This window comes from Cheilinus undulatus, linkage group 20 (genome assembly GCF_018320785.1).
Source record: "Cheilinus undulatus linkage group 20, ASM1832078v1, whole genome shotgun sequence".
Classification (NCBI taxonomy): Eukaryota; Metazoa; Chordata; class Actinopteri; order Labriformes; family Labridae; genus Cheilinus; species Cheilinus undulatus.
Window position 1 is genome coordinate 21593676 of NC_054884.1, and position 26762 is coordinate 21620437.

Sequence of the window (26762 nt, forward strand, 5' to 3'; positions counted from 1 at the left end):
ATTAATGGTGGACGTTTTTCTGCTGTCCAGATGTGCACCCCCTGCACCAGCTAACAGCATGTGTTTCTCCTTCAATCAAAGGTTCCAACCAAATACAGCTACGGCATGCTCTTCTGCTCCTGTCCAGTGGGAGATCAGACAGCATGTGCAGAGCGGAGACGACAAACAATCGTACCCCTCTGCTCCTACGAGGATAAAGACAAACCCAACTGTCTGTCTCTTCAAAACACATGCAAGACCAACTACATCTGCAGGTAAGAAGCCACAGCACAGAGGGATCCAATTTAACCCTCATTTCATACACTCAGCCCAATTTTCCTGTTGATTCCATTTGTTTTTATGTCACAGACAACATAATTACACTTCTGAGATTTTTACTGTCCATCCTCAGTCGCTTAAAAGGCACAAGTGACAATTACTTTACTTTTTTCCCCGTGTAATGAAAAAGAGTTCTAATTTGTATGCAGCACAAATCACCTGCAGAGAGAGCTAAAGTGGAAATTCATAAAGTGATTCTCAAGAATACACAAGTTTCTTAAGTTCAAACCTAAAAGTGAACATTCATTATACTGAATGACTAAATTATTGTAATTTATTGACTAAAGCAGTTATTAAGTAGTTTATACATATTTCTTTTGATAAGAATAGCATGCATATGCCTTTTTTAGGGTTTTATCAGTGAAACAATTAAAGTTTGTGTTGTTTTTTGGTGGCAGTGTGTCACTTTCTCTTCTCTCTTGGGTCCTGGGGGGGGCTCTGCTTTTCTTAGATACATGTAGGGGGCTCCAAGGAAACACTGATATACTATACTATAGCAAACCCAACCTGTTAACTACCATAAGATAAGCTATAAAATAAAACAGCTGTAAAAGTCTTACTACCCTTTATCTCTTAATTTCATCTCTACTTCTTCTCACTTCTTGCTATATGATATTATCCTCCTGCCTTCTTCATTCTCCAGAGTTTTGCAAATCACTTTCACCTTCAAACCTCAAAGCTGAATTTACGTCTTTTTTGCAAAACAGCATGTAAGCTAGGACTAAAAATAGGTTCCCAGACAATTTTATGCAACCTAAGCCTGAAGCTACAAATAGGATTTTATCAAATGACAGCATCTGGAAATTAGCATTTTTAATTGGTATGTGTGTTGTTTTTAGGTCAAGGCTGGCAGACTTCATCAGCACCTGTCAGCCTGAAGCTCGCTCCATATCCGGCTGTCTGAGGGAGAACTATGCCGACTGTCTGCTCTCTTACTCGGGTCTTATTGGTGAGTTATATGGAGGTACTTTAAATTTAAATGAAATATATTTCTACATTTCTTGCTGGATCTAAAGCTGAATTTCTCATGGTGTCTGTTGGACTCGCCTGGTGCCTGTGTTGCTGCTCAACAATTTATGAAATCTAATCAGTTGAACCTGCAGCATGGTTAGTAAATAAGGAAATGTCCTTCAAGGAAGAAATGCAATCAAATTCAGGCAGTTTTTCAAATCATGGGAATGATCTGCAAGTCAATCTTCAAGACAACATACAAGTCTTGATTTTCAAAATAGTTTTGATTTCTCTTTTGAGCAGCATTAAGCTTTCGTTCTATTGATCAGGTTTCTGTTTTCCTATCTCATAAGATAACAGAAGCATATTTCAAATGATTTTCTTAAGCCTGGAAAGGTGAATCTGTTTCAAACATATGTAAATGGAGTACAAGCTAGTTTATCTTTTCTGTTATGGTGATACAGTCACTCTACAGCCTTGGTCTTCTAGATTAGAATAAATTGGTTTGGATTATTCACTTGGTTTTTTCTGTTTACTTTAAATTTGTGGCACTCTTAAAGAGTAAAATACACTAGGTAGCACTAAATGTAAATATATACATGAAAATAGATTCATGTAAAATATATTGAGAGACCAGAGCTTTCTGTTCACACACTAGACTTTTCTCACGAAGCATCCAAGATGTAGCCTTAATTGTTTTTCACTACGACAAACTACACAGGATAAAACAATCCCATTTTTTTCTGACCAGGTGTGTCCCAGATCAAGAGACAGTCATGCTTAAATTCTGCTTAGAACACCTCAAGTCTCTGACTTTCTGTATTCAGCGTAGGTTGTTTGCAGATGATGCCACATCACAGTGAAGAAGTCCAGATGGGGGGCAGGAAGTGATTTCTGCACAAAGGCTTTTTAAAATGCTTTTTAAACAATATTCAGCTTATTTTGTGTCCAAAAAGTAGAGACATATTCAAGAAAAAGTTTTAAAAGCTCACAGAGAAACAGCCACAGTCATGGATTCAAAACCTCAGTCTAAAGCCTAGATGAGCTGTGGCAGATGAAGCTCTTGTATGGTCCGTTTCCACCAGGCTGTCTGGTTTGATTCGTTACAGATAGTCAGGGGTTGGCACAGTAAACTCTGATCTGTCTTGTGTCCATCCAGCTTTGTTCATTGTAATTCGAAATCCATCTGTTCTTAAAGATCTGGATCATTTGGCTCAGCTTAGTAATAAAAGTCAGTCGTTTAGCTCCATAACTGCTCTTCAGCTGATACCAGTTGGCATTTCAAATGTGTAAGGAGCCATCTCCGGTAGTTCTCTTAAAAGAGCTGTTTGGACAGGTTTGTTCTTGAACAACACATGATTCAGCTTAAACCACAAGGTGTATCTGGTTCATGGTATAACACCTTTTCAATTAAAAGCATGTTTATGGCAAAACTAAGGAGAAAATCTGTTAAAGAGGCGCTTCTAGCCTCTTAGCTAAGTACAAGACTCCTCAACACTCGTTTCCCCTCATGTGATAAAACGTGTAGAAGGACAAAGCATGTGATATTCAACACCTCCAACCCAGGTATATTAGTTAACACATGGGAAATAACACTATTTTGTTAGGTTCAAGGATCACACCTGCCTTATATAGAAATGCTCTAGTGATAACTGCAGCATGCAGGTCCATTCAGAGCTGTTCCCATTGACTCCTAATTGGTTTTCTTACTTCCTGCCTTCAATCTGACAACTGTGTGTTATCAGGAGCACTTGACTGCAACCTATAACCTTCAATATTTTAAATGGTACTGTTAATATAACAAGTGGAAAACTTGATGACGAATTACCTTTAAAAGTAAATTACTTATCAGTACCTTTTGTTTAAAATAATTCAATGTTTATTATTTCAATGCACGATAATGAGAAGTAACGAAGCTCGGAAAAAGCAACATATCTTCATTCATATTGTTATTTTTAAGTTTATATTGCATCTCATGAAGATGCAGAAATGAAGCTCAGCGTTAGTTCATGCAGGACACAGTAGTCATATGACCAGCCGTGATCAGCTGACGGCCAGCTGATCCAAATTATTGCCTCCCACATGCAATCACAGCCCTTTCTCTCAACACAGCTGTCCATTTAGATATGATGTACTCCTCACTAATCTCTGCTTATATTTATACTGCGGGCAAAGCTTAACCTCCACCACCCCAGCCTCTTCATTTATAGCATAAAGCATGTTGCACCCTCACATTGATATTCATGCTATTATGTATTAATTACTTTTAAACTAATTTCATTGTATTCAGTCCACATTGTCATTAATGTGTCCGTATGAGGGTTTCCAGCTATGCACTTCCTGGAAAGTTGAAGCATGTTGCTTGACTCACACGGGGAGAATCATTTGAGCAGAGCCTATTTCACCAAGTTAAACTGTAGATTCATTTTGCAATAAAATGGTTAAATGTATGACAAGAGTGTTCCTGACTGAAGTTATTTTAATGTTTCTTTCTAACTAAGAGCAGAGTGGATGTCATGGCTTTAGTTGTATAATTAAATTGTCAACATTTCAAGTTGGCATTTGTTGAATTTAGAGTGAGAGCAAAGTTTGCATGTTTTTTTGTTAACATTGAAAGAAATAAAAAAGAAAAAAAACTGGTAAATTCTATTTTATCATCTTATATTAAATGCCTGACTTTTATTCTTTTGTGCCATGGTATTGAAACTAGTTTCAATATTGTTTATTTTTTATTAGTAATGTACCAGAAGTGTAGTTCTATATTTTAAAAATCTATTTTATCAACCCTAATTTGATATGTGTTCACTGAACATTTTCATCAAATGTTTAGTATTAACATTTTGCATCCTATCTAATATGTAAATTTCAAACTTTGTGGGTCCAGCCATTATTTCTCTTTCATTCCTTCCTTGATGCAAATTAGCTGTGTTCAAGCGTTATTTCTCTGTAGGAGAGCGAGGTCTTGTAAGCTTGTAAGCATACCAAACAACTTGAACCCTCTGTAGCAGAGATAAAGGCGCCAAATTTACTCAACAGGGGCACAAATTGGATCTTAGTTAACAATTTGTAAGTGCAACACTAAATACATCATGGCACCGTGCAGAAAAAGTGCCCTTTCCCTTTTGTGCAGTCTTTCTTCCGTCTGCAGGTTTCATTATGTAGAATGAAAAAATGATGTCCCGCTGAGTTTTAGTAATGAGATTTGAATGCAGGGCAGCGGTGATCAATTTGAAACTCAACAGGCAGACATTTTAATCTACAACCTTCACATTCTGCTTCACACAGGTTACACCCTCTAATGGGGCCTCCTGGTTCTACCACTCATCCCTGCACGCACAAAGAACTGCATGTGCTCTAACAGCTTTTAAGTACTGGCTAGCTCAACCTATTCAGTCTATAAAAGAAGACCGCTTTTTATGGTTATACTTGGATAGAGAGTGACCCACAGTCGGTGGCAAACAACAGGAAATAAGGAAAACATTTTAATAACAACAGTTAATGAAGAATAGAGTGTGTGTTAAATTGATAGGCTGAAGCGTCTATGTGGTGTTGTATGAGGTACTTATCCATACAAAATGTACACTGAACAAAAATATAAACGCAACACTTTTGTTTTTGCTCCCATTTTTCATGAGCTAAACTCAAAGATCTAGGACTTTCTCTGTTTACTTTTTACGTTTTTTTTCTGTGTTAGTGAGCACTTCTCCTTTGCCAAGATAATCCATCCACCTCACAGGTGTGGCATATCAAGATGCTGATTAGACAGCATGATTATTGCACAGATGTGCCTGGGCTGGCCACAATAAAAGGTGGGGGGGTGGGGGGGGTTCTGGGGGGGTCACTGAGATCACTTTCCATCAGGTCATCACAGATTATCCTTCCTTAATAAAATGTGTTTGCTGACCGGTGGATTAAACTAATAGCAGTGGTAGAGGCTGTAGTAGAGGGTGGAGTAGAGACACTTTCAAATAAGATCCTGCTCCTTCCTGCACATTTATGTCAAATATTTCTAAGTTCTTAGGGTAACAGCTGTGAAGCAATATGAAAATACCATCTTACTTATTTGTACCATCAAAAGAGAGGAAAAAAGTAAGGTGATTTTGATATTTATGGGTAGCCTTTTTGGTGCTTGAGTACAGCAGGGCTCTTTAGCAAGAGTCTGGCTCATTTAATAATGGCTTTACATAAAAGCCATTAAAAGTAATCACTTGGAGCTGTCTCAAGTGTTGGTTTAATTTGTATACTCAATATAATCAGGTATTTTTCTAAGGCCAACATTGAGTAAGTTTAAATCTACTTGTTGGCTGGTGCACAAGTGTTGAAAAAGACTGAAAAAAATCATATCTAAAGTTCAACTTGACTTCAGATGGAATATAAAAAGCAATCAAACACAACTACTGCAACTTATTTATGTAATATGTGATGAATATTTCGCTTAACTTGTAAAACATAATGCATCATTGAGACACATTTGTATTTAGCTTAGTTTCCATATCTTACATCCCTAATTAAGCATGCTTTTGGTGTTTTAGCCTTGTTAATGGTCATATTGTGGTTTTAATAACAGGCATTTTTTAATGCTCTTTCATGCTGCAGGTACAGTGATGACGCCAAACTATGTGCGATCAAATGGTATTAGCCTGTCACCATGGTGCGACTGCAGCAGCAGCGGGAACAGCAAGACGGACTGTGAAAGATTTTCTGAGTTTTTCACCAACAATCGATGCCTACGTGAGTTCTCCTTTTTGACCATCATACAGAAAAAAAAATCTTTTAAAAGGGACATATTATACAAAATACACTTTTTCAGCCTTTTCTATCAAAAATACATGCCCCTGGCCTGTCCACAATCCCCTTAAGTACCAGAAAAATCCATTCCCTCCCACCCCTCTTTCTCCACCTTTCAGAAAATGTGTGCTAAAACAAGCTGTTATTTTCAAATGACATTTATGTTTTAGAGAGTTTTTCATGGCACCTTACATGGGTTAAGTGAGACTGCAAGCTGACATAAGATCGCCTTGTCTCCTGGGATTCAGCTGGATTTCATTGATTTTTTTTAAGGTACCAAGGCAAAAAACATGTTATAAATCATCCCAGTGCTAGCTGTATGTGTCTGTTTAACGGCTGTTAAGCTATTATTCTTAATTATGTTGGTAACCAAAGGGTTTACAGAGTCTGGCAATTCTAAAGTCTTGGTATTGGAATAACTCTCAAGACAAAGATTATAACATCAGATCAGTTTGACCAGATGTGGTTCAGGACTGGGAGATACAAACTTGACACAGTAATGATATCCAACAATTACTCTGATTGTTGTTCATCTCTTTAGTTTACTTTTTTAATTAATATTCTTCCAAGAATGGCATTTCTTAGTCAAACAAGTAGGAGCTGCTCCAAATAGAGCAGTTCTACTGAACTGTAATCACTTAAATCACTTCATCAGAACTTTAGTGTAATAAATCTGTTATTACTATGATTAGGACTGGATCAATCAGAAAATTAGTTCTAGCCAACTTTATATTAAGCTCATGAAAAGGTAACTTAGTTTAAATATCGAACAAAGCATAAGAAGATTGAATTACAGAAATTGTTTTTCAAGTTTTCTTATGGCGAGCAGTTCTAAAGTTCATTTTTGTACCACTTTGTGAATCATAGCTATTATCAGCAGACACACTGCTTTTAAACTGCTCTTCAGAAAAGGTCGAGTCATTTCTTCTCCAGGCCAATTATCTTAAGTATCAATTATAGGCAGCTTTTAGTTCAACTCTAACAAAATGTTTAAGGCCATGTCTCTTGTAATTATTTCAAAGCAGAGGACAGCTTGCTGGTTAAACTGGCAAACTTTTCCTAAAAAGAACAATAAAAAAGAGAAATGCCATTTTGACAGTGCTTTTAATCTGAAACCATACCAGTCTGCCTTCTCATCTAAGTCACAATATTATCAGTGTTATAACAATATTAAATATTTCTGAATTGTGCTACTTTTTCTTTCTGAGATCATTCAGTACCACTAACACACCATAATCTCACAGGCAATGCAATCCAGGCTTTTGGTAATGGTACCGATGTTGGTGTGTGGCAACCACAACCCCCAATCCAGCCGACTTTACCGGAGCCAGACATCACTCGGAGGGGGAAAGACCGGACCAGTAATGGACTGGACTCACTGACAGATGTGACCAAACTGGATCTACATGGAGACTCAGTCTATAACATCTGTGGGACCTTACAGGTAAAATTTAAAAATTTGTGAAGAGACCTGCAATTTCCAAAACAGAACTGCATGACTGCATAGAAAAAAGATGAAATTGTAAAGAGAAGTCCAAACTAGGGTTGTCGTGATGCTGAACAGCTTTAACTTAGATATAACACTAGTAAAAATTCAACAATATGGATGTTTCAAAACCAAATAAGTCCAGTTTTTTAAGATGGGGATGTTTTTTAAGGTAATGTTTAAAGGCATGTGGCCACAAAGAATCAATTGTGCTCAATAATCTAACTAACTAAGCAGGATTAACCCTTGCTTAGCATCTGCTATTTGCCCAATTTTTGCACCATATCTACAAAAGAATTTGCCTGAATCATATGCCAGGGCTAATTAAGATTGGCTGCATATTTTGCACATGTATAGTGGCAAGTTCAGTTGATACATGGGTTCACCTGTCACAAAATTGTACCACTTTGACTGCCTGTGGCAATTTACCTGTAACTAGACTCCTCTCTCTTGGAAAAAAATAATTAGTATGTTGCCCAACTTAGTTGTTTTAAGTTGTGGGGGCTTTAACCACAACCTTTGGTTACAGCTCACAAGAACAAAAGACTAAGACTAAAAGAAGAAGACTGAATAGATGATATTATGAGCAGCATTACAAAGCTAAGTTAGCCATAATTATATCCTCCCCCAAGGTGGTTTGTTCATTTGTTCGTAAGCAACATAACTCAAAAAGTTGTGGACGGACTTTGATGAAATTTTCAGGAAATGACATAAGGAAGAACTGATTAGATTTTGGGAGTGATCCGGATCACCGTCTGGATCCAGGAATTTTTTTTAAGGATTCTGTACTATTGTGAGATAGGGCTAATGGCGGAGGTCTGCAATGTTACCACTTTACACCTGGAGATGGCGGACATGAGTAACTTCAATCTCAGCAGCAGTTTTTGGGTGTGTTTCTATTCAAAGTTTTGAAGTTTATAGAGTTTGAAAGACGCACGTCCAGCCGAGGAGACGAGTCGGAGCATAACAGAGAGAAAGATGGCGAATTGTAGCGAGAATACTCACAATGCTGGAAGGAATAGAGGAATATTCACCCAAGACTGCCAAGACTTCCAGTCGTCCAGTGAGACCATGGGTGCATCTGATGGCATCCGTAGTGAAGCCAATGCTTTGCCTCACCGTGTTTCCACCCCACCGAGGAGGGAGTAATTGGCAAATGCCGTGGTGGGGGGCACATGGGGACGGATCCAGGAATTTTTTAAAGGATTCTTCACTATTGGGAGATAGGGCTAATGACGGAGGTCTGCGCTCTCCAAGTGCTTTTCTAGTTTTCACAGCGATTAGCTAATTTTGGGAGCTCGGAGTTCACTGCAAGGTGATGTACGTGTTACTGACAATATATGAGTTTACCTCTTTTGCTAAAACTATGTTGTTGATCTTCTTTATGTTAAGCTGATACTTAATCAAAAGGAGACACTTTGCTGTGTTTATGTGAGGGTTTGAGGAACAGGATAAGAGACACGATATTCTCTAGACTCTCAGGATGCTTTGTATCAGTGCTGTCAGGTTTCAGGCAAAAATCCAAAAACAAAAGGCGAAGGACCCAAATGCAGATAACTGAAAAACTGATTTAATTAACAACAAAATAACTTACTGCAAAATAAATCCAATAATCAAAACTCACTGAAGGAAACAAAAAACTGGAGAAGCATGGGGAGAATCAGGAGGAGAATCAGGAGGAGAATCACAGAGGATCATGCGGGGAAGACATTTGACGAACTGACAAATGACTGGGAGAAACACAGAACCTAAATGCACAGGGAGTGATTAGACAAGGAGAGACAACAAGTGTGGGCAACAAGACACAGGTGAAAGTAGTGAGGGTAATCACAGAGGAGGGAAACTAAGGCAGGAGGCAAAACTGGAATCACACACAAGGGAAGGCAACTACAAAATAAAACAGGAAACATGGAACACTACACAAGAAGCACACAAAGACTCAACGATAACAAAACTAACAAAACTGTACACTAGAAGCTAATCAAAGGAAACACTGAAAGCACAGGAGGATACAAAGAACCAAACACAAGGAGGGAAACTCAAACACAGGGAGAAAAATTGCACAAGAAACTAATAAAGAACAAACTATTCAATATACTAGAAACTACAACTAAGGAAGGCCTAAAATCACAGTGAATTAACTAAACATGAAACACAGGGAGTAAAACAAAACATGAAACACGAGTAAAACTAAACATGAAGCACAAGGAGTAAAACTAAACATGAAACAGGGAACTAACAAAGAATACACAAACCATAGAAACACAAGAGGTCAAAACTAAACACTAGAAACATGAAATAACAGAACACAAAATACATAGAAACACAAGGGATCAAAACTAAACACTAAATAAAGTGAATTAAACAAATTCGGGATCATGACAAGTGCTGCCTCTACACCATGCACATCGTTTGACAGGTTTTCTAAGTCCTAACTGTACAAATTCTATAAAACTGCATGAAAATCAATATTTCTATTGCTTTTCAATGGTCGGATATTCAAGTTCATTGTGTAGCTTCCTATAGGTTGTTTGCAATCACATGATCCCCAATGTTAGTTAGGGGTCAGGAAGTGAGTGACAACCATTAGGAATGAGCGGGAAAGGAGGAAAGTTGGAAATTCACAGGTCTAAATGGACCTGAATGCTGCAATTTTTATTGGAAAACTTCATTAATTACAATGCCTTAACTGTGCAAAAAAGTGTTTTTTTCTTCCCTGCCTATCGCATGTTGACAATCAATATCACAAATTACTCAGTCCTACAGACCTCCTAGCATCTAGTGTCGTCTATCCAGATGAAAAATTAATAATGAAAAACATTTCACGAACATGCTGTCCTACAGAACAGCTCTTTAATGTGGGCCATGGTAGCTAGCTCTCATTTGAGTACCAGTTTCCTTTTCACCCTCATTGTTAGTTAATCCACATTTAAAATGCCAAACTGTTAACAAATGAAGAGCCGTTTGGGAGCCAAACAACCAGCTTTACTGAGCTGAGCCAAATGATCTGGATTAGAGTTGCTAAACCACAGCAAAACTGTACTGAACCAAACCAGACCTTATAGGAGGGTTTTTTTTTATTCCTGTCTGCTGCCATTTCTCCACAAGGTTCCTCTAAACTTTTTTTGCCAGAATGTTTCACTGCTTTTGGGACACAGAAGTAGCTTAAACAGTAAAAATGTGATTTTTTGTTGTTGTTTTTTTTTGCATTTATGAATGTTTGGCATAGTCGTAAACAGCTCAAAACATGGTATTTTTTTGTAGCATTTATGTTGAAATCACTTCTTGTCCCCCAGTGGGAGTTCTTCACTGCTGTGTGACATCATCTGCAAAGAATCTATTGTGATTAGCTTGTGGTGTTGGAGGGTGGGGCTTAGCAATGGCTAGTTAGCACTGGCTTTTGTGAATCAATTGCTATTTACACCTAAGCTTTTTTCCATAAGAAGAACAATTTTCCACCATTTTTTAAATATCCCCTCATTTACATGCATGTAAATAGGACAGGCACCAAGAGCAATGTCTGCTTTGCAGAGCAGTTTGTATCTCTCTCCCTTTTGCACATACCCTACAAATCAGATGCTATCTTTTTCTGTCATTTGTACAAATTTAGCATGTGTAAAACAGCGCTATTTGTCATGGCCCTGGCCCATGGTATACTACAAAATATTTTGAAAACAAAAGCTGTCAATTTAAACCAACAGCCAAACCAACAATGTCTGTCAGCTCTGATAGCAGAGTTGAAAAGTGAAATTATTCTGATAATTTACTGGATTTTATATTGAATTCCAGTTCAGAGGAAACAATCAAGAAAATAAATCTGAAAAAAAATTAGCAAAAATATTCTATTGCCACAATCTACATTTTTCAGGTTGTTAAATGTCCAAATTAGTCTGTTTTGTTAACCAGTTTATTGTCTCGGTCACAGAGCATTTAGCTTCTCACAATGAGTTCCTCTCTGAAAAACAGGAATGACTGCAGTGCAAGGTAATGGACTTCAATTTTCACGATAACGACAAATCTCAATACAGTTGTGTAATTGCAGTGAGTGGCTCTGTCTTTTGTCTACACAAAACAGAAAACACTTCTTTTCCAGCTATTTTTAAGGCCAAACAATTTCTTCCTCACAAAAAATCAAAATCTTCTGATGAATTTTCTGCCCTCTTGTCCAAAGTTTTACAGCCATTAAAGGCAACTCAAAACTTGTAAAAGAAAACGCAAAATGCCAAAAAGTCAGGTAGAGATCTGTTCCCAGCTTCTGACTAAGAGTCAGAAGTCTGCCTCTGTCACCTTGAGGGATCAGGGACGGTTTTATGACGGCATGAGAAGAATCCCCCCTCCTGGGCAGAAAGATGAGACGTCAGCGTGGAGTCAGAGTCTCCAAAGCTGTCATGTCAAAGCTAATTGGTTGCCACAGTAACATCAGAAATGGCCCACAGGGTTAGAGCGTCTGCCTCTGTGGGTGTGTGTCAGTGTGCAGGGACACAGTATCTTTGTAAGAAAGTGCCACATTTTTGGATGCCACACTTTGAGGTTTACTTCAATTTCTGTTAGTGTCTGGTTGAATGAGCCCTAATACTGTTTGCAGGCTTAAGACACACACTTCATGCAATGGCAGATACACAGTTTGATAGGTATTTTTTTACTACGTCGCTTAGGTCAAAGGTAAACTATCTATAATCTTAAACATATGTGCTCTACAAGCATTAAAATAAGCAAAATATTAACACTTGCACAAGCTCCATCCACCACTGAAGACTGATTCAAAGCTTGATAATGACTTTGCAGTGACATTGATAGGACATAGGCTGAAGTGGTTATGTTTCAACAAAGAGTGTGGCATTTTTCCTAGATCGAACTACCTTAAACACACAGTATGTAAATTTCTCTCTGTAACTTGTGTTGGGATGGACAAGGAACAAGGAAAGAGGGAGATGACAAGGAATCTGGAGTGTCAGACCGCTTCCGTGCTTTTTTTTAGGGCAACCCGGGCTTCAGGAGTATGTGTGCTGCACTAATGTCATTCAAAATATTAAAAATACAATTTTTGGCTTTAAAACCTGTTGAGATTTTCTTCCTCACTAATATAACTCCTCTTCAACAAAATTAATTACAGGATTTTTTATTTTAATTAATACAGGCATTTTAGAGGGAAAATGTATATATTGTGCCTTTAAGTCAACCAACGTCTAGCTCTGTTAGACAAATAAAATGGCTAATTTACCAAAATGTCACACAAGACTCTAAAATATGCCAACAGGAAAGTTCTTAGCATTCAGAGATAATGACATGCAAATTGATACTAGTTGTGAAATATCAAACGCAATTGTAGAAAATAATCTTAATGTGCTAATTTTGACATTTTACAACTCAAATGCATTTCTTACCTGAGTTTGTTTACGGATGTTTCAGGTAATTTGGAACTTTAAGGGTTCAAACTACATTTCAGACCTGTACTTTTCTATTAGATAAATAATATAGGGCTTTACTGTATTTTTAAATGAGATGATATCACTAAGTTCTAGGTAGACACTCTATCATATTGGCTTTGAATAGCGATAATATGATGTATGACCCTCTAGGAGCAAAGACCTCCTATAGAGCAGTTAATCATCCTCTTCATACGATTCTTCCTACTTAAGAAGCAAGGCATGCAGTGTTTTTATTGTTCTAAACCCACTGTAGAGTCACTTTATCATTTCCCTGCTTCATCTCTGTATCTACAAGTGTGTATTTGTGTGCAAAATAAATGTGTGTGGGTATTTTTATGTGTGGCTGAAAAGGTTTGGAGAAGTTTTAATGTATGAAAGTGTCATAACCTTGAGCAGTGGATCTCACACGGACAAACTTTTACACAAACACTTGAATTGTATGCATCTGGCTGGAGGAAAAGGATTATACAAAGAGGTCCACGTAGGTCTAATCTCTGGGGATTGGTGGATACTGGAGGCATTAACATAAATCCTATTGTGTTCATATTTTGCTGCACTACATGGGTAGACAGTCGGAGTTTGTTTCAATGCAGTAAAGATGTTTTTGACCTTGAGCCTCTTCAGAACTTTGCCCTTTCTTTAGTTCATTTACAAAGTCTATTCCTTCATTATACTACAAAGAAAGGCCAAAGAATATTAACTTTGAAGTATCATTTTTGCACTAGAATCAACCAGTCTGTGATGTAAAACAAAAGAGAAACACAAAGAGGTACTTAGATTCACATGTACTGACATTTTCTTATTTCTTCTTTCTAGGCTCAAAAACTGGTGTCAAATGTAACCGTGGATACTTCTCTTTGTGTGGTAAGAACTTTTTCAGTTCTGCCCGTTTATGAAAGTCACCACATTTTCTAAATGAAGAACAACACTGAGAACATACAGTATCTCATAGCAGTGTTTCTCAGCCTCTTTCTGTCAAGGTACCCTTTAAAATTTTGAAAAATCTGAAGTCAACAGAGCAGTTTTAAAGCCTATTATTTAATCTAAAAAGAGGTCTGCATCCTATTTACCAGAGTAACCAATAAACCTATATTAAATGCTGCAACATTCACTGTCACACCATAAAGTGAAGCCCTTACCATCGCTTTAGGCTGCAAGTAACCACATGCAATTAAAAATTTCCTCATTTAAACATGAAGCCTATGCAGTCAGTGTGTGGGAAGAGGGACAAGAGAAACAACAAAACAACATGTGGATGACAAATGCATGGCTGTCATGGCCATAATTATGTCTTCCACTGTGTAGGATATGGCTTTAGCATCAATAATGATTGTAGCAATATGTGAAGATAAGCAATAACAGCCAAGACTGAACAGAACAATGCAATATTGGCATTAGCAGCTAGGATGAAAGAGAGAGCTTTTATTTGGTTTTGTTGGGACCCAACCCTGATTTCAACTTTATAATTCCTTAAAGGAACCCCCCCCCCAGTGATGGACAACAGTTTAGGCACTGATATCACTGTAAGAGGCAAAACATTTGTACATTTTAAAAGAAAAAATCTTTAAACAAAATTATGTTTAGACCAGTTTTTAAATGTTACTATTGTAGTTTATTTAAGAGTTCTGCCCTCAAAGTGCTGTCAAGGAAAAAGCTGCCCTTTGTACATATGTAATTGATGACCCCTAGTATAGACCTTAATGCTCTAAACCAAATTACATCACTTAGGTAGTGGGACCTAATATCTATTACTTTCTTCTTTTTCTGTGTTACACTTGCAACATTAACTCTCTCATATTTTCCCTCAGAACCATCAGCTGGATCAATCTTTAGACTCCAATGCCATCGCTCGAAGCTCAGCAGCCAAACCTCTCTGCCTCCAACCCTCCAGATTCGTGTCACTGGCCTTTGCTTTAGCACCAATGGTATCACATCTTGAAGGTTTTCAGCTTTTGTAGGATCTGAGACTCTGATTTCCTGAAGTGACTCTACTCATTTTAATTTTGCCAAAGTGTGACATTCTTTTTGAAATGGAAATAAGACAGAGAGGGCAATGAGAGAAAATCAAAGACAACAGTGGATTTAATCTGAGGAGTTCATATTGACTAGAAACAGACCTGCTGGAGCTGTCTCTGCGATAGCTGCTCATTTGCCTTCAATGCCTTCAAGAGCCACACCGGGAGTTAAAACCTTTGATCTGATAACTCTCTGAATAAAGTCACGTCTTTGGAATGAGTTATCATGCACATTTCAACAAACGGACTGCCAATGTGCCATATGGCATTTGAAGGATACAGCAGATCATAATCTGCCTAACAAACTTACTTTAGTTCAACAAACAGAAAACTAAGTGTTGATCTAAAAAGTGTTGCTCTATAAAATGTGCTACAATTCTCAGAAGTAGATGATAGGATTCATAACACATCACTGAAGCGCATAACATTTTGTCAGATTATCTTAAAAGGAAAAAGACATGTCAGTCACTACAAAGTAACAGTAAAATAACATGTTCCGTGATAGGTATAGCTCAGTTTTGTAGATATTTGATTGTTATGCTGGTCGTGGTTTTATCACATCACCTCCAAGAGAACATTTTGTACATAAGATACATTAAATGATGTGAAGCTACCGTTAGCTTGTAACATATTGTCTGTAATGTTTTTGAAAGTCTATGTTAGTATTCAGTGACTGAATTCTGTCAGTCTTAACTCAGCGTAGCTATGATTTGTAAAATGTGCTAGGGCATGGTTCCTGTGGTTACAGGTATGATGATATTGTGTGATTTTGTTTTGATTGCAATGGATGATGCCATTTTAAAGCAGTATTTTCTTGGGAAATAACGCTGTTTGTGGAGCAACAACTTGTGGAATTAACAGAAATATCTGTCATGGAGAAAAGAACTTTTTCCATTCTTCTGTTCCAATATTGCTGTGTTTTGATAGTTTGATTCCGGTCTTTGAGACTCCCCCTATATAATTTTCTTGTGTGACTTTGTTTTGTCTCAGGAAAGCAAAAGAAAAGGGGTTTGGTAAAAAGAAGAATGTGTACATACCAAGTAGAGGAGCTGTCAAAAGACAAAAGTCGGTAGACATTAATTGCTAGAAGCATCTTAAATGGAAGAAAAGAATGAAAACACTTTATAAGTTAAAAATGCCAACTATTATTAAATTACAAAAGACAATGAAAGAATGTATGACATTATGACAGCCTGTAATGGAACATCAATGCCATTTTTTAAAGGTGTTTAAAGTGTCTGTTAAGATCACAAATGTCTAGACATTGAAACTGAAGTTGTAATGATGCACTTCTTCATAACTTGTGTATCAGATTTGTTTTAGTTGTTATGAAAGGGTCAAGAAGTTGGAAAAATACAATCTTAGTGTTTATCTAGATTTAAAAAAAAACTGGCGTAAACTTCAAGACTATTGTGCAGCAGACAGCTTTTATGTGCAAGTAACCATAAAAACACTTTCAAATTTGGACATCTGTTCAATGTTTGCCAAACAGCTGAAATAAAAATGATCAACAGTGGCTTGTGCTGTTTTTTGCAAACAAAGAAGAAATTATACTTTCTATTTTCAGCTTGTATAATTCTTTTCCCCAATGCTAGATCATGTGTTGTTTTAGCAAATAACAGGGATTGGAAAAAAGCACCTGGTAGACAGACTACATTGTCAGTCAGATCACATCAGTCCCTGTGTGGAGTGACACAGGAGGACAAGGACGCAGCCTATAAAAGGACAGACCGCTCAGTGGACAGGAAGAGGAGGGGGGGTGTACACGTCTCACACAAGAATATGGCCCACCTGTTTTGGCACAGTGATGGAATGCTTGACCTAGCGAGAGAGTCGGAGATTTATTAGACGTGTCAGACGATCGTAAGAGCCAAAATATCCTCCTCATGTTATGCATGAGATGGAAATGACGAGTGTCCATTTGAGTTGATAAAGAGGAGAAGTATAGTGACTGGAGAGGATCTTAACTTGTCCAGAATACCTGAGAAGGAAGGATAATGCATCTAAAAGTCCCAGTGTGGTTAAACTATCAGCACTAATGGGGATTTGGGGATAGGAAAGGAGAATTTTTGGATTTTGCTCAGATATACAGTCGTGTGAATCAGTTTTAGGTATGTAGGCATCTCACCACAGGGCCTGATGTGCCACAACTCAGAGCTGGAGAGGAGGAGGGTGGCCAGAGGCAAGCTCAACACATGTCAATGCCAAGGTCAAGCTTGGTGGCTTTAAGCTGAACAAAAACTGTTTCTTGCTCATTCACTCCTAATTTCTGTCAGCATTTGCTTTCTGCAACCCAGCTGGTAAAATGAGAGATGTCTAGCTGCAGACCACAGATCTCAGACGAACCCTCTTGTAGACCACCACCTCTGTCAGAACAGAAGGGGACGTAATTTGCCAGTACAATGTGAAAAAAAATGTGACTATTTATAAACGAAGTCTGGCAGTTACAATCAGGAAATAACCACAGTAAAAAAAACAACCAAAAAAGAAAAAAGGTCCGATGACTTATCCTGGTTTAAATTATGTGTCGACCTGTTTCAGAAATAGTTATGCTAGCGCCTAGCTTCATTAGCTTTGGCACAAGCTAGGCATATGAAGCACAGGCCTACTTCTAAAATCTATAGCAAACGTTAAACGCATAATTCAACGTAGCTAAAGCAGCTTCCTTAGCTTTAGATTTAGCTAGTTATCTACATCACTACATTCTCTATGTAGCTGATGTAGCTTGATTAGCTTTTGCCTTTGCTACGTTAGCTGCGTTGGAGTGTTTTCATGGAGGACATGTTTATCTTCCTATAAGCAGACTGTTTAATTGGCTTTATTTAACCCTTACCTTAAGCCTGACCCTAACCCGAATTTGAAGTTAAATATTATTTTATGTTGAAAGTTTTAGCTTCCATTTCCTTCCTGACAGGGGAGGCATCTCACTTTCCTGGTCTGTAAGAGGGGCGTCGAGATCTGCAGTCTGCCTATGCTGGAACTGCAGAGACTTGCTGACTGTGACGTCACATCCTCTATTAAGCCTTAAAATGTACATCAGATATTGCTTTATATCTTTATTATGATAGATCATTTCCTGTCTGAAAATAAAAAAACAGAGTCCAGAGAGGTTAAAGTCATGTTAACAGGCTTCATAATTCACAAAACTACACTACCTCTTTCTGTTTGATAATTGTTTTTGAGCTATGACTGATGTCATAGAGGTATTTATCTTCTACCCTACCCCTGGAGAGCTTGTGATCCTATTATGTCCTTGAAGATGTCCTTTAAGTATAAATATGATCAGTTTTGTAGGGCACAAAAGACAGAAATTCTACTGATTTCCCAGTTCTGTACCTTACATTTTAATGTGTTATCATAACATGAAGAGTTGTGAATGGCTATATAAAATAACTGTTAGGGTTTTAAAAATGCAAAACACATATTAGTGGGCTGAAGCATTGAGATAAAATAGGCATCATTAAAGCTATGATAAATATTATTGCTCTCCAGGTTTACTGTTGCCAGGCCATAAAGCCCAGAGGACATGGAGATAATGTTGTGAGCTCCCCCTCCCACATCTATAAAACCACTGCAGGTCTACTCAATCCAAATGTTCACCCGTGGCATAGATTAAAGAGTAAACTGATAAAAGAGTTCAATCATTGCAGCAGTGCCTGGTAGGAATCACATCTAATTACATCGGCAACTCTGACCTCTCCAGCAACATTGTTTCAGCACCTCCAAACTACTCTTCACCTTTTCCATTAACCAGGATAGCGGCTGCAATTTCACTTTATTACTTTCTTCTTTTCTCCGTGCCCAGATGTCAGGGTGTGCCTGACTTTTTCACGGTAAAAACTCGATGGCATCTGTCATTTTTCAGATGCTTCCCCCTTACATCTTTTCCAGGGCAATGTGGAGGCATAGATAAGAGATAATAAATCTATTTGTTGATTGCTATAAGCTCTACTTGACTGAAGAGATGGGAGCTGCTGAGAAAACTTTTCAGTCTTGGATAGATGTGTCTACAGCAGAATAAATACGCTCTTGAAGATGACCTTTTAATGTACAGGCTGTAGAGAGTAATATAGGCCTGTGTTGAATTTGATTTGATCATCTAAAATGGATCTAATTTCCTGAAATGTGCTGTTAAACTTACCTTGCAAATCTTTAATGCTAGCTCTGAAAGTACAGACTGTTCAGATGAATTTAATAGTAACATTTATATTTTTGTTTCTCAGGGGTTTCCATGTCTACATCTGTAATGAAATGGCCATAATTTGAAGATGGAAACACTCATAACAGGATACCTTTAGATGTCTTGTCCACAGTTGTATAAACCCTTTTGAGGCTGACGTCTTGATGACATCACTGTAGCTGAAGGCAAAACAAAGCAAGACTGGAAGTAACACGAATGAGAGGAGACTGTAGATCTCAGACAATCCCTCTCACAGACCGTTAATCTGAGACATCTGTCAGAATGAATATGCATGCTAAAACCTTAAAAACATGATCACATTAAACTTTAGGTTAGGTAAGGATACCAAAAGATAAAAATTAAAAACCTGACCCACTGATCAGAAAACTGATTACAAAATTAGTCAAGCTGAGTAAAATGCCTGCTTACAGGAAAGTTATGATAACATAGCTGTGTAAACTAACGTAGCTAACATAGCTAAAGCTACAGCTCATGAAACTCATGGATATGCATACTGACAAAGCTACTAAGCTAACATTAGCTACATAAGTTACATAGCTACATTATATTTGCAGCTCATATAGTTACATTAGCTGTAAATTCATTTGCTAAAGCTCTTGTTGCTAAAGCTAACTTAGCTATATTGGCTTACATAGTAAGGTTAACTACGTAGCTGTTATATCTATGCTAGCATTAGCTAAAACTTACAAAGCCAAAGTGAGCCAGCATTTGCGTATCTACCTCTAGAATGGATCTATACAGTCTGTAATGTTTCCAATGCGGTTATTTCATGACTTCCAGACTTAATTAATAAAGTTGAATTAAAAAAGAAATTGAAATATACTATACTGCCAAAAGTATTCACTCACCCATCCAAATAATTGAAATCAGGTGTTCCAATCACTTCCGTGGCCACAGGTGTATAAAATCAAGTACCTAGGCACGCAGACTGTTTCTACAAATATTTGTGAAAGTATGGGTCGCTCTCAGGAGCTCAGTTAATTCCAGCATGGTACTGTGATAGGATGCCACCTGTGCAACAAGTCCAGTCATGAAATTTCCTCGCTCTTAAATATTCCACAGCCAACTGTCAGTGGTATTATGACAAAGTGGACACAATTGGGAACGACAGCAACTCAGCCACTTAGTGGTAGGCCACGTAAAATGACGGAGTGGGGTCAGCGGATGCTGAAGCTCATAGTGCGCAGAGGTCACCCAACTTTCTACAGAGTCCATCGCTACAGACCTCCAAACTTCATATGGCCTTCAGATTAGCTCAAGAACAGTGCTTGGAGAGTTCCATGGAATGGGGTTTGATGGCCGAGCAGCTGCATCCAAGCCATACATCACCAAGTGCAATGCAAAGCATCAGATGCAGTGGTGTAAAGCACGCCGCCACTGGACTGTAGAGCAGTGGAGACGAGTTCTCTGGAGTGATGAATCCTGCTTCTCCATCTAGCAATCTGATGGACGAGTCTGGGTTTGGCGGATGCCAGGAGAACAGTACTTGTCTGACTGCATTGTGCCAAGTGTAAAGTTTGGTGGAGGGGGGATTATGTTATGACTGTGCACCAGTGCACAAAGCAAGGTCCATAAAGACAGGGATGAGAGAGTTTGGTGTGGATGAACTTGACTGGCCTGCACAGAGTCCTGACCTCAACCCTGTGAGATGAATTAGAGTGGAGACGGACAGCTAGGCCTTCTCGTCCAACATCAATGTGTGACCTAACAAATGCGCTTCTGGAAGAATGGTCAAAAATTCCCATAAACACACTCCTAAACCTTGTGGAAAGCCTTCCTATAAGAGTTGAAGCTGTCATAGCTGCAAAGGGTGGACCAGCATCATATTAAACTCTGTGGATTAAGAATGGGATGTCACTTAAATTCATATGCAAGTCAAGGCAGGTGAGTGAATACTTTTGGCAATATAGTGTATGTGGTACCATCCAATTATGGCTCTTCTGTTCTGACAGAGATGCTGCCTCAGGTTAATAGTCTGTGAGAGAGGCCATCTGAGATCTACAGACTGCAGACTGTGTTGACATGAATACACAACAAAGTTTGGTAAGCCTTGTCATTGTGCTGTAACCTTGCAAAGCAGATGGATACGCCTGTTTCCTTGTTTTTCACTGGTGAAAAACAGTCGTCTGGGCCCGGTTAGAAAGTGACAGAACCAATTAGCGACGAGGGGCAGTACTTTCAGGCACAGCAGAGTCATGACGTAAACAAGCAGCAGCAAGAGCTGGTGCAGTTATGGAGGAAGAGATTAGCATGGATGCTGCTAAAGCGCCAGTTTTAGCAGAATTTGACAACATTTCTTCCACAAAAAAGATGAGACTTAGACTAGCTACAGATCAATCTTTGATGACTGAAACTCTGACTAAAAGTAAGCCTTGTTTTCATCAAGGAGACTAAAATGAGATTTAAATATAATTTGGTTTACGTTGGACATTCAAAATCCATGAAATTTCTCCACCTTTCATACAAATTATGTTAATATGTTCATTAGTCTATGTTAACATTATTAAAGTATTGATATTGCACAATCTAAAATCCAAAAAAGTTGGGGTTTTGTTTAAAATTTAAATGAAAACACTGCAATAATAATATGTAAATCTTATGAACCAACATTTCATTCATAAAAGAAAGTAAAAAACATATCAGATGTTGAAACAGATATTTAAACATTTCATTTTGAATTGACGGCATCTCAAAAAGTAGGGACAGGGCCATGTTTACCTAGGATCCCCTCTTGTTTTAACAACAGTCTGTAAATGTCTGGGAAGTGAGGAGACCAATTGCTGGAGTTTTGTTTATTGTAGCATCCTAGCTGCTCAGTAGTCCTTGGTCTTTGCTGATTTTTTAAACTTCATGATGCACCAAATGTTTTGTTTTTTACAGGTCTGGACTTTGAGCAGGCCTGTTAAGCACCTGGACTCTTCTACTATAAAGCCATTCTGTTGTGATGGGTCTGGTATGTGGTTAACTTTGTCTTGCTGAAATATGCAAGGCTGTCCCTGAAAGAGACATCATCTGGATGGGAGCATATGTTCATCTATCCATTTTCTACACCACTTACCCTGTTCAGGGTCATGGGGGGCTGGAGCCTATCCCAGCTGTCACTGGGCGAAAGGTGGGGTACATTCTGGACTAGTCGCCAGTTAATCACATGGCTGGGAGCACATGTACATATATGTCAGCTCTAAAACCTCTGTATACTATTCAGTATTGATTGTGCCTTTTCCAATGTGTAAGCTACCATGCCATAGGCACTAATGCAACCCCATACCATCAGAGATGCAGGCTTTTGAATTTATGACAAGCTAGATGGTTTCTCTTCTCCTTAATCTGCAGAACCCAGTGTCTGTAGTTTACAAAAAGAATTTTAAATTTTGATTTATCTGGCCACAGAACAGTTTCCCATCTTGCCTAAATCCATTTTAAATGAGTTTTGGCTCTGAGTGTTTCTGGATTGTGTCCATATATAGCTACTTCTTTGCACAATACAGTTTTTTTTTTTTTTTTTTGCATTTGTGGATTGCATCTGCCCATCTTCACTTCTGAGAGACTCTGCCTTACTAAAATGTCATTTTATTGACCTGTTACCAATGAACCTCATTAATGCTCCTATAGATGTTGCCTGTTTCATTAATGCACTGCTGCTAGACTTTGTCACTGACACCTCTATGAGATGCCATCATATTCAAAATGACCAACTATTTGTCATGAAATGTAAAAATGTCTAAGTTTCAACATCTGATAATTTGTTGATGTTCCATTGCAAATAAAATAATAGGTTTGTGAGATTTGCAAATCACTGCATTCTGTTTTCATCTACATTTTACACTTGACACTGTGCCTAGTTTCAACATCTGATAATTTGTTGATGTTCCATTGCAAATAAAATAATAGGTTTGTGAGATTTGCAAATCACTGCATTCTGTTTTCATCTAAATTTTACACAATTGCTACACTGAAAAATAGCATAACTGCTTCATCTTATATTCACTGAAATTAAGCCCATCTTGAAGAAACCACGGTTTATTTTCTTAATTTACTCTGAGCTCTCTACAGTGGACTGCTGTGCCTCTGAGGCAGCAGTTCAGCACCATGGAGAGCTCTATTTCCACAAAGGGCAAACTGGAGAAGATGACAGCAGCTGTTCTCAATCAGAGTAATTACTCTCTCTCATGAGAATTTCTGTTTACCTAAGATTAGAGTCCTGTGTTTATGCTGTCACAAAATGACTTATTTTCTGCGTACAACCACTTAATAAATGCATTACAAGTCAGTAGGCCCATTTCATGTTTGGCACACAAGTTCTGACAAGCATAACTACACTAATACTGATCTTATTTTGAAGGGCAGTGTTTCTGCTACGCCTGACACCTTGACTCAGAGGCATTGTCCTTCACAGAGAGCTGTACACCCAGCTGGAGGCAAATCATAACACACAAGCACATGTAAGTGACTTGAGGTGAGTAAACATTCGAATTTCAGGCTAATTCACACCAGTGAGCAGATAGGTTAGTTGAAATTAAGTAGGTCAAAGATGACAACTGGAAACTGGAGTTGAAGTCATGATTAGATATTGCAGCACTTGCGTGACTGGAGCAGAAAAATTGTAGAAACAGCAAATGGAGAGAAACAGGGACGCAGTACTTACAATGAATGGAAATGCTTAAAGTACAAGTGTTGTGATTATCATGCCAGAATCACAATTATTACATTTTGTAATCTAAATTGTTGCAAAATATAATTTATCTGCCTAAGTAAGACAGCTTGAGTGCAGCAAACCTCTGCTGGTCAGTACACACAGGATGCTTCCTAGTGTCCAACACAAGGTAGTCACTACGGCCCCTTGCGCAGACTGCATCTGTTGGAACTGGAATGCTAAGATTTAAAAAAAATAATAAAAAATAAAAATAGGATTAAACTTTCTGTTAGATTAGGGTAAGGGTTGGGATACCAAATGTTAAAAGTTAACAACCTGACTTGCAAAACCCCATTACAAAATGTTTGATAAAGCCAAGTAAACAGTCTGCTAACAGGAAAAAAGAGCATACTCCATGAAAGCATTCTAACACTGCAAAAAAAAAAAAAAAAGCTTCCGTAGCTACATTTTCTGTGTAAGCTATGTTAGCTTTGGCTAAAGCTAACTAAGCCAAAGCGAGCCACCGATAACATTTCTTCTTATAAAGCTGGTCTAAACAAAATTAACCCCTGGGTTAGATCTCAGATATTTCTCTCTGTTCCATTAATGGAAGGCTACAGTGTTTTATTCCATGAATACCAGATTTTGTTTATGAATAAAGGTGTCAACACCAAAAACAAAAACAAAGAACAAACTGGGAACTGCTGTTCTGGCAAATTATGGCACTTTCATTCTGACAGAGTTGACGTCTCCCATTAATGGTCTACGAGAGAGAGGCCATCTGAGATACTGAGCTAGCTCACTTAGCCATTCAAATGTTCGGTTTTATGTTAACTAACCTGTTTTGGAAAATTATGCCTCCTAATGTTTCATCAAATGTAGAAATATATTTCAGACTGCTAAGACAATCCAACAGCACCTCGTATTGTATGGTATATTTTAAATCATTAGTTAATTTGACAGTGTTTCATCAGGCTAATAAATATGATTTGTAAGCCGGTTAGCAGTTTGTTCTCTTAGCTAGCATATCTGCCACACAGTCCCTCCAAAACCAGAGGTTAAATGTTTCCGTGTTTTGGCGGCACATTCCAGACAAAGATATTACAGAGCGGAGAAGTTTTGCCGGCATATTGGATATTGACATTGGATATGGAGATTCTCATAGAAATTAATGGGCTTCAAGTTGACTCACCATGTAAACTTATGTAAGTGGAAAACAAGGTACAGAGATGCAGCAGGAGTGTGACTGCTCTGTTAGCATTAGCAATGCTACCTAACGGCATTGCTAATGTTAACAACGTGTTGCCTGACTTACTGATGTACTGCCTGCACTGTTTATGGAGTCATGAGACACTCAAACCATCCTGCTCCCGACAGAAAGACTGTAGAGACTCACTGTGGACTCTACAGTCCCTTGGTAAGAGGAAGCCTGACCTAGTGTGTATGCTAGGTAAGCTAGTTGAAAGACCATTTAGCTGTACCAAAGGTAAAAATGTTCTCCCTTCCCCTTTATTTTGGTAAACTGTGGTAGTTTAATGTCATAGTCCTTACCCAAACAGGAAGAGTCCAGCTGTTTCAGCTCCACACAGTAATTCCCCTGTTTGAATTCATAACATAGTTTTACTTTACCAAACAGGCACTGGTGAGCGCATTAGTCTTAAGCTCTCCATTATAAGTAAACCACACCAACATCAGAAGTTCAGGCCTGGACACTTGATTTAAGATGTGTGGCGCTGTCCAAAAATCCTGCAGGATTATTTTGAACGAGTTGGCAGAGTTGTCTTCTGACACTCATACCCGTGAATTATGTTGCTGAGAGTGACAGTTTAATCACCATCTCGTGGTCGTTCTGGAGACAAACCAAGAAAAACAGAAAATCTATACCCTCCAAGCAGAAGTGAATCTTGGGACATGAAGGCCTTGATTTCTGCACTGTAACCTCAGCCTTCAGTGGGTGAGTACGATCTGTGGTGTGATTGTGGTTTGGCTAGTCAGAAGACTAGAAAAGTCCTACTTAAAATCCATTTACAAGACAATAGTCTGTGGATTTAAATGTGAAATATTTTCACATTGGATATAGCAGATTCCCCCAGTGATCAGTACTGTCTCACTTATCATGCTGAGGTTGATTGTCAGCTTAATAACATTTTTGAGGATTCACAAATTCAAATGTGATGATGCAATAACTCCTCACAGACCTACTGTAAGCAAAAATAGCATGCTGGCTTTTTTCATCACTCTTGAACATTTCAATCTTTTTTGTTCATTAATAGTATGGGACATATTCTAAATACCTTATGATTTCTCAACATAGAGTACAGCCTTGAGCATTAAACATAAACCATGATTCACATCATCACGAATAAATTTCTACTTGACTTTTTTTTGCCAGAATTTACTTTGTATCTCCACAGCTCTCGCTCAAGCCTTTATTCATTCAATCCTAAAAATAGTGACCATGGATCAGTGGAAGAGTCAGCTGACTCTCAACCCAGGGGTCAAGGCATTTGAGTCTCAGCTCCTGCAGTCAAATATCTTAAATTGAGGGATACGACAGTGGATAGAGTGAAACTGGAAAGAGAGCTTAGCATAGCTTGTAAAAGGAACCATAGGTTTGATTTGAACCTAGACTAACTACATGTAGTCATGTAGACATAACCACCTGACTACCACTATCCCATGGTTCACCACATTTACATTTCCAGACATATTTCTGCATTTCTTCTGGAGATAAAAACATAATGATTGTGTTTTATTTCAGTGTGGATTAAACCAAGTGCCCACCTCTCGGGCTTCAAGGCACCATAAATACACCTGCAGTGGTCCAACAGGTCATTAATACCACACTGTATTAGGGCCAACATCTTTTAAATTACAAGGTTGCACTTTTATGGGAATCCAAAATCAGGACTTTTGAGATGATTAACCCCTAAATTTAACA

At 38.2% G+C, this 26762-nt stretch overlaps 1 protein-coding gene across 2 annotated transcripts in view; it reads left to right on the forward strand.

Annotated features, from left to right (window-relative positions):
* Positions 1–16471, forward strand: part of gfra1b (gdnf family receptor alpha 1b) — a 43731-nt gene extending 27260 nt beyond the window's left edge. The window contains exons 5-10 of one of the 2 annotated variants that reach the window (XM_041815978.1): positions 82–254; positions 1158–1267; positions 5866–6000; positions 7302–7501; positions 13789–13836; positions 14781–16471. In XM_041815978.1, coding sequence (XP_041671912.1) covers positions 82–254; positions 1158–1267; positions 5866–6000; positions 7302–7501; positions 13789–13836; positions 14781–14930 — 816 coding nt within the window. In that variant the 3' untranslated portion in view covers positions 14931–16471. The remainder of the gene's footprint in view (positions 1–81; positions 255–1157; positions 1268–5865; positions 6001–7301; positions 7502–13788; positions 13837–14780) is intronic. The other variant, XM_041815979.1, reaches the window with a different exon arrangement.
* Positions 16472–26762: the final 10291 nt, after the last annotated feature.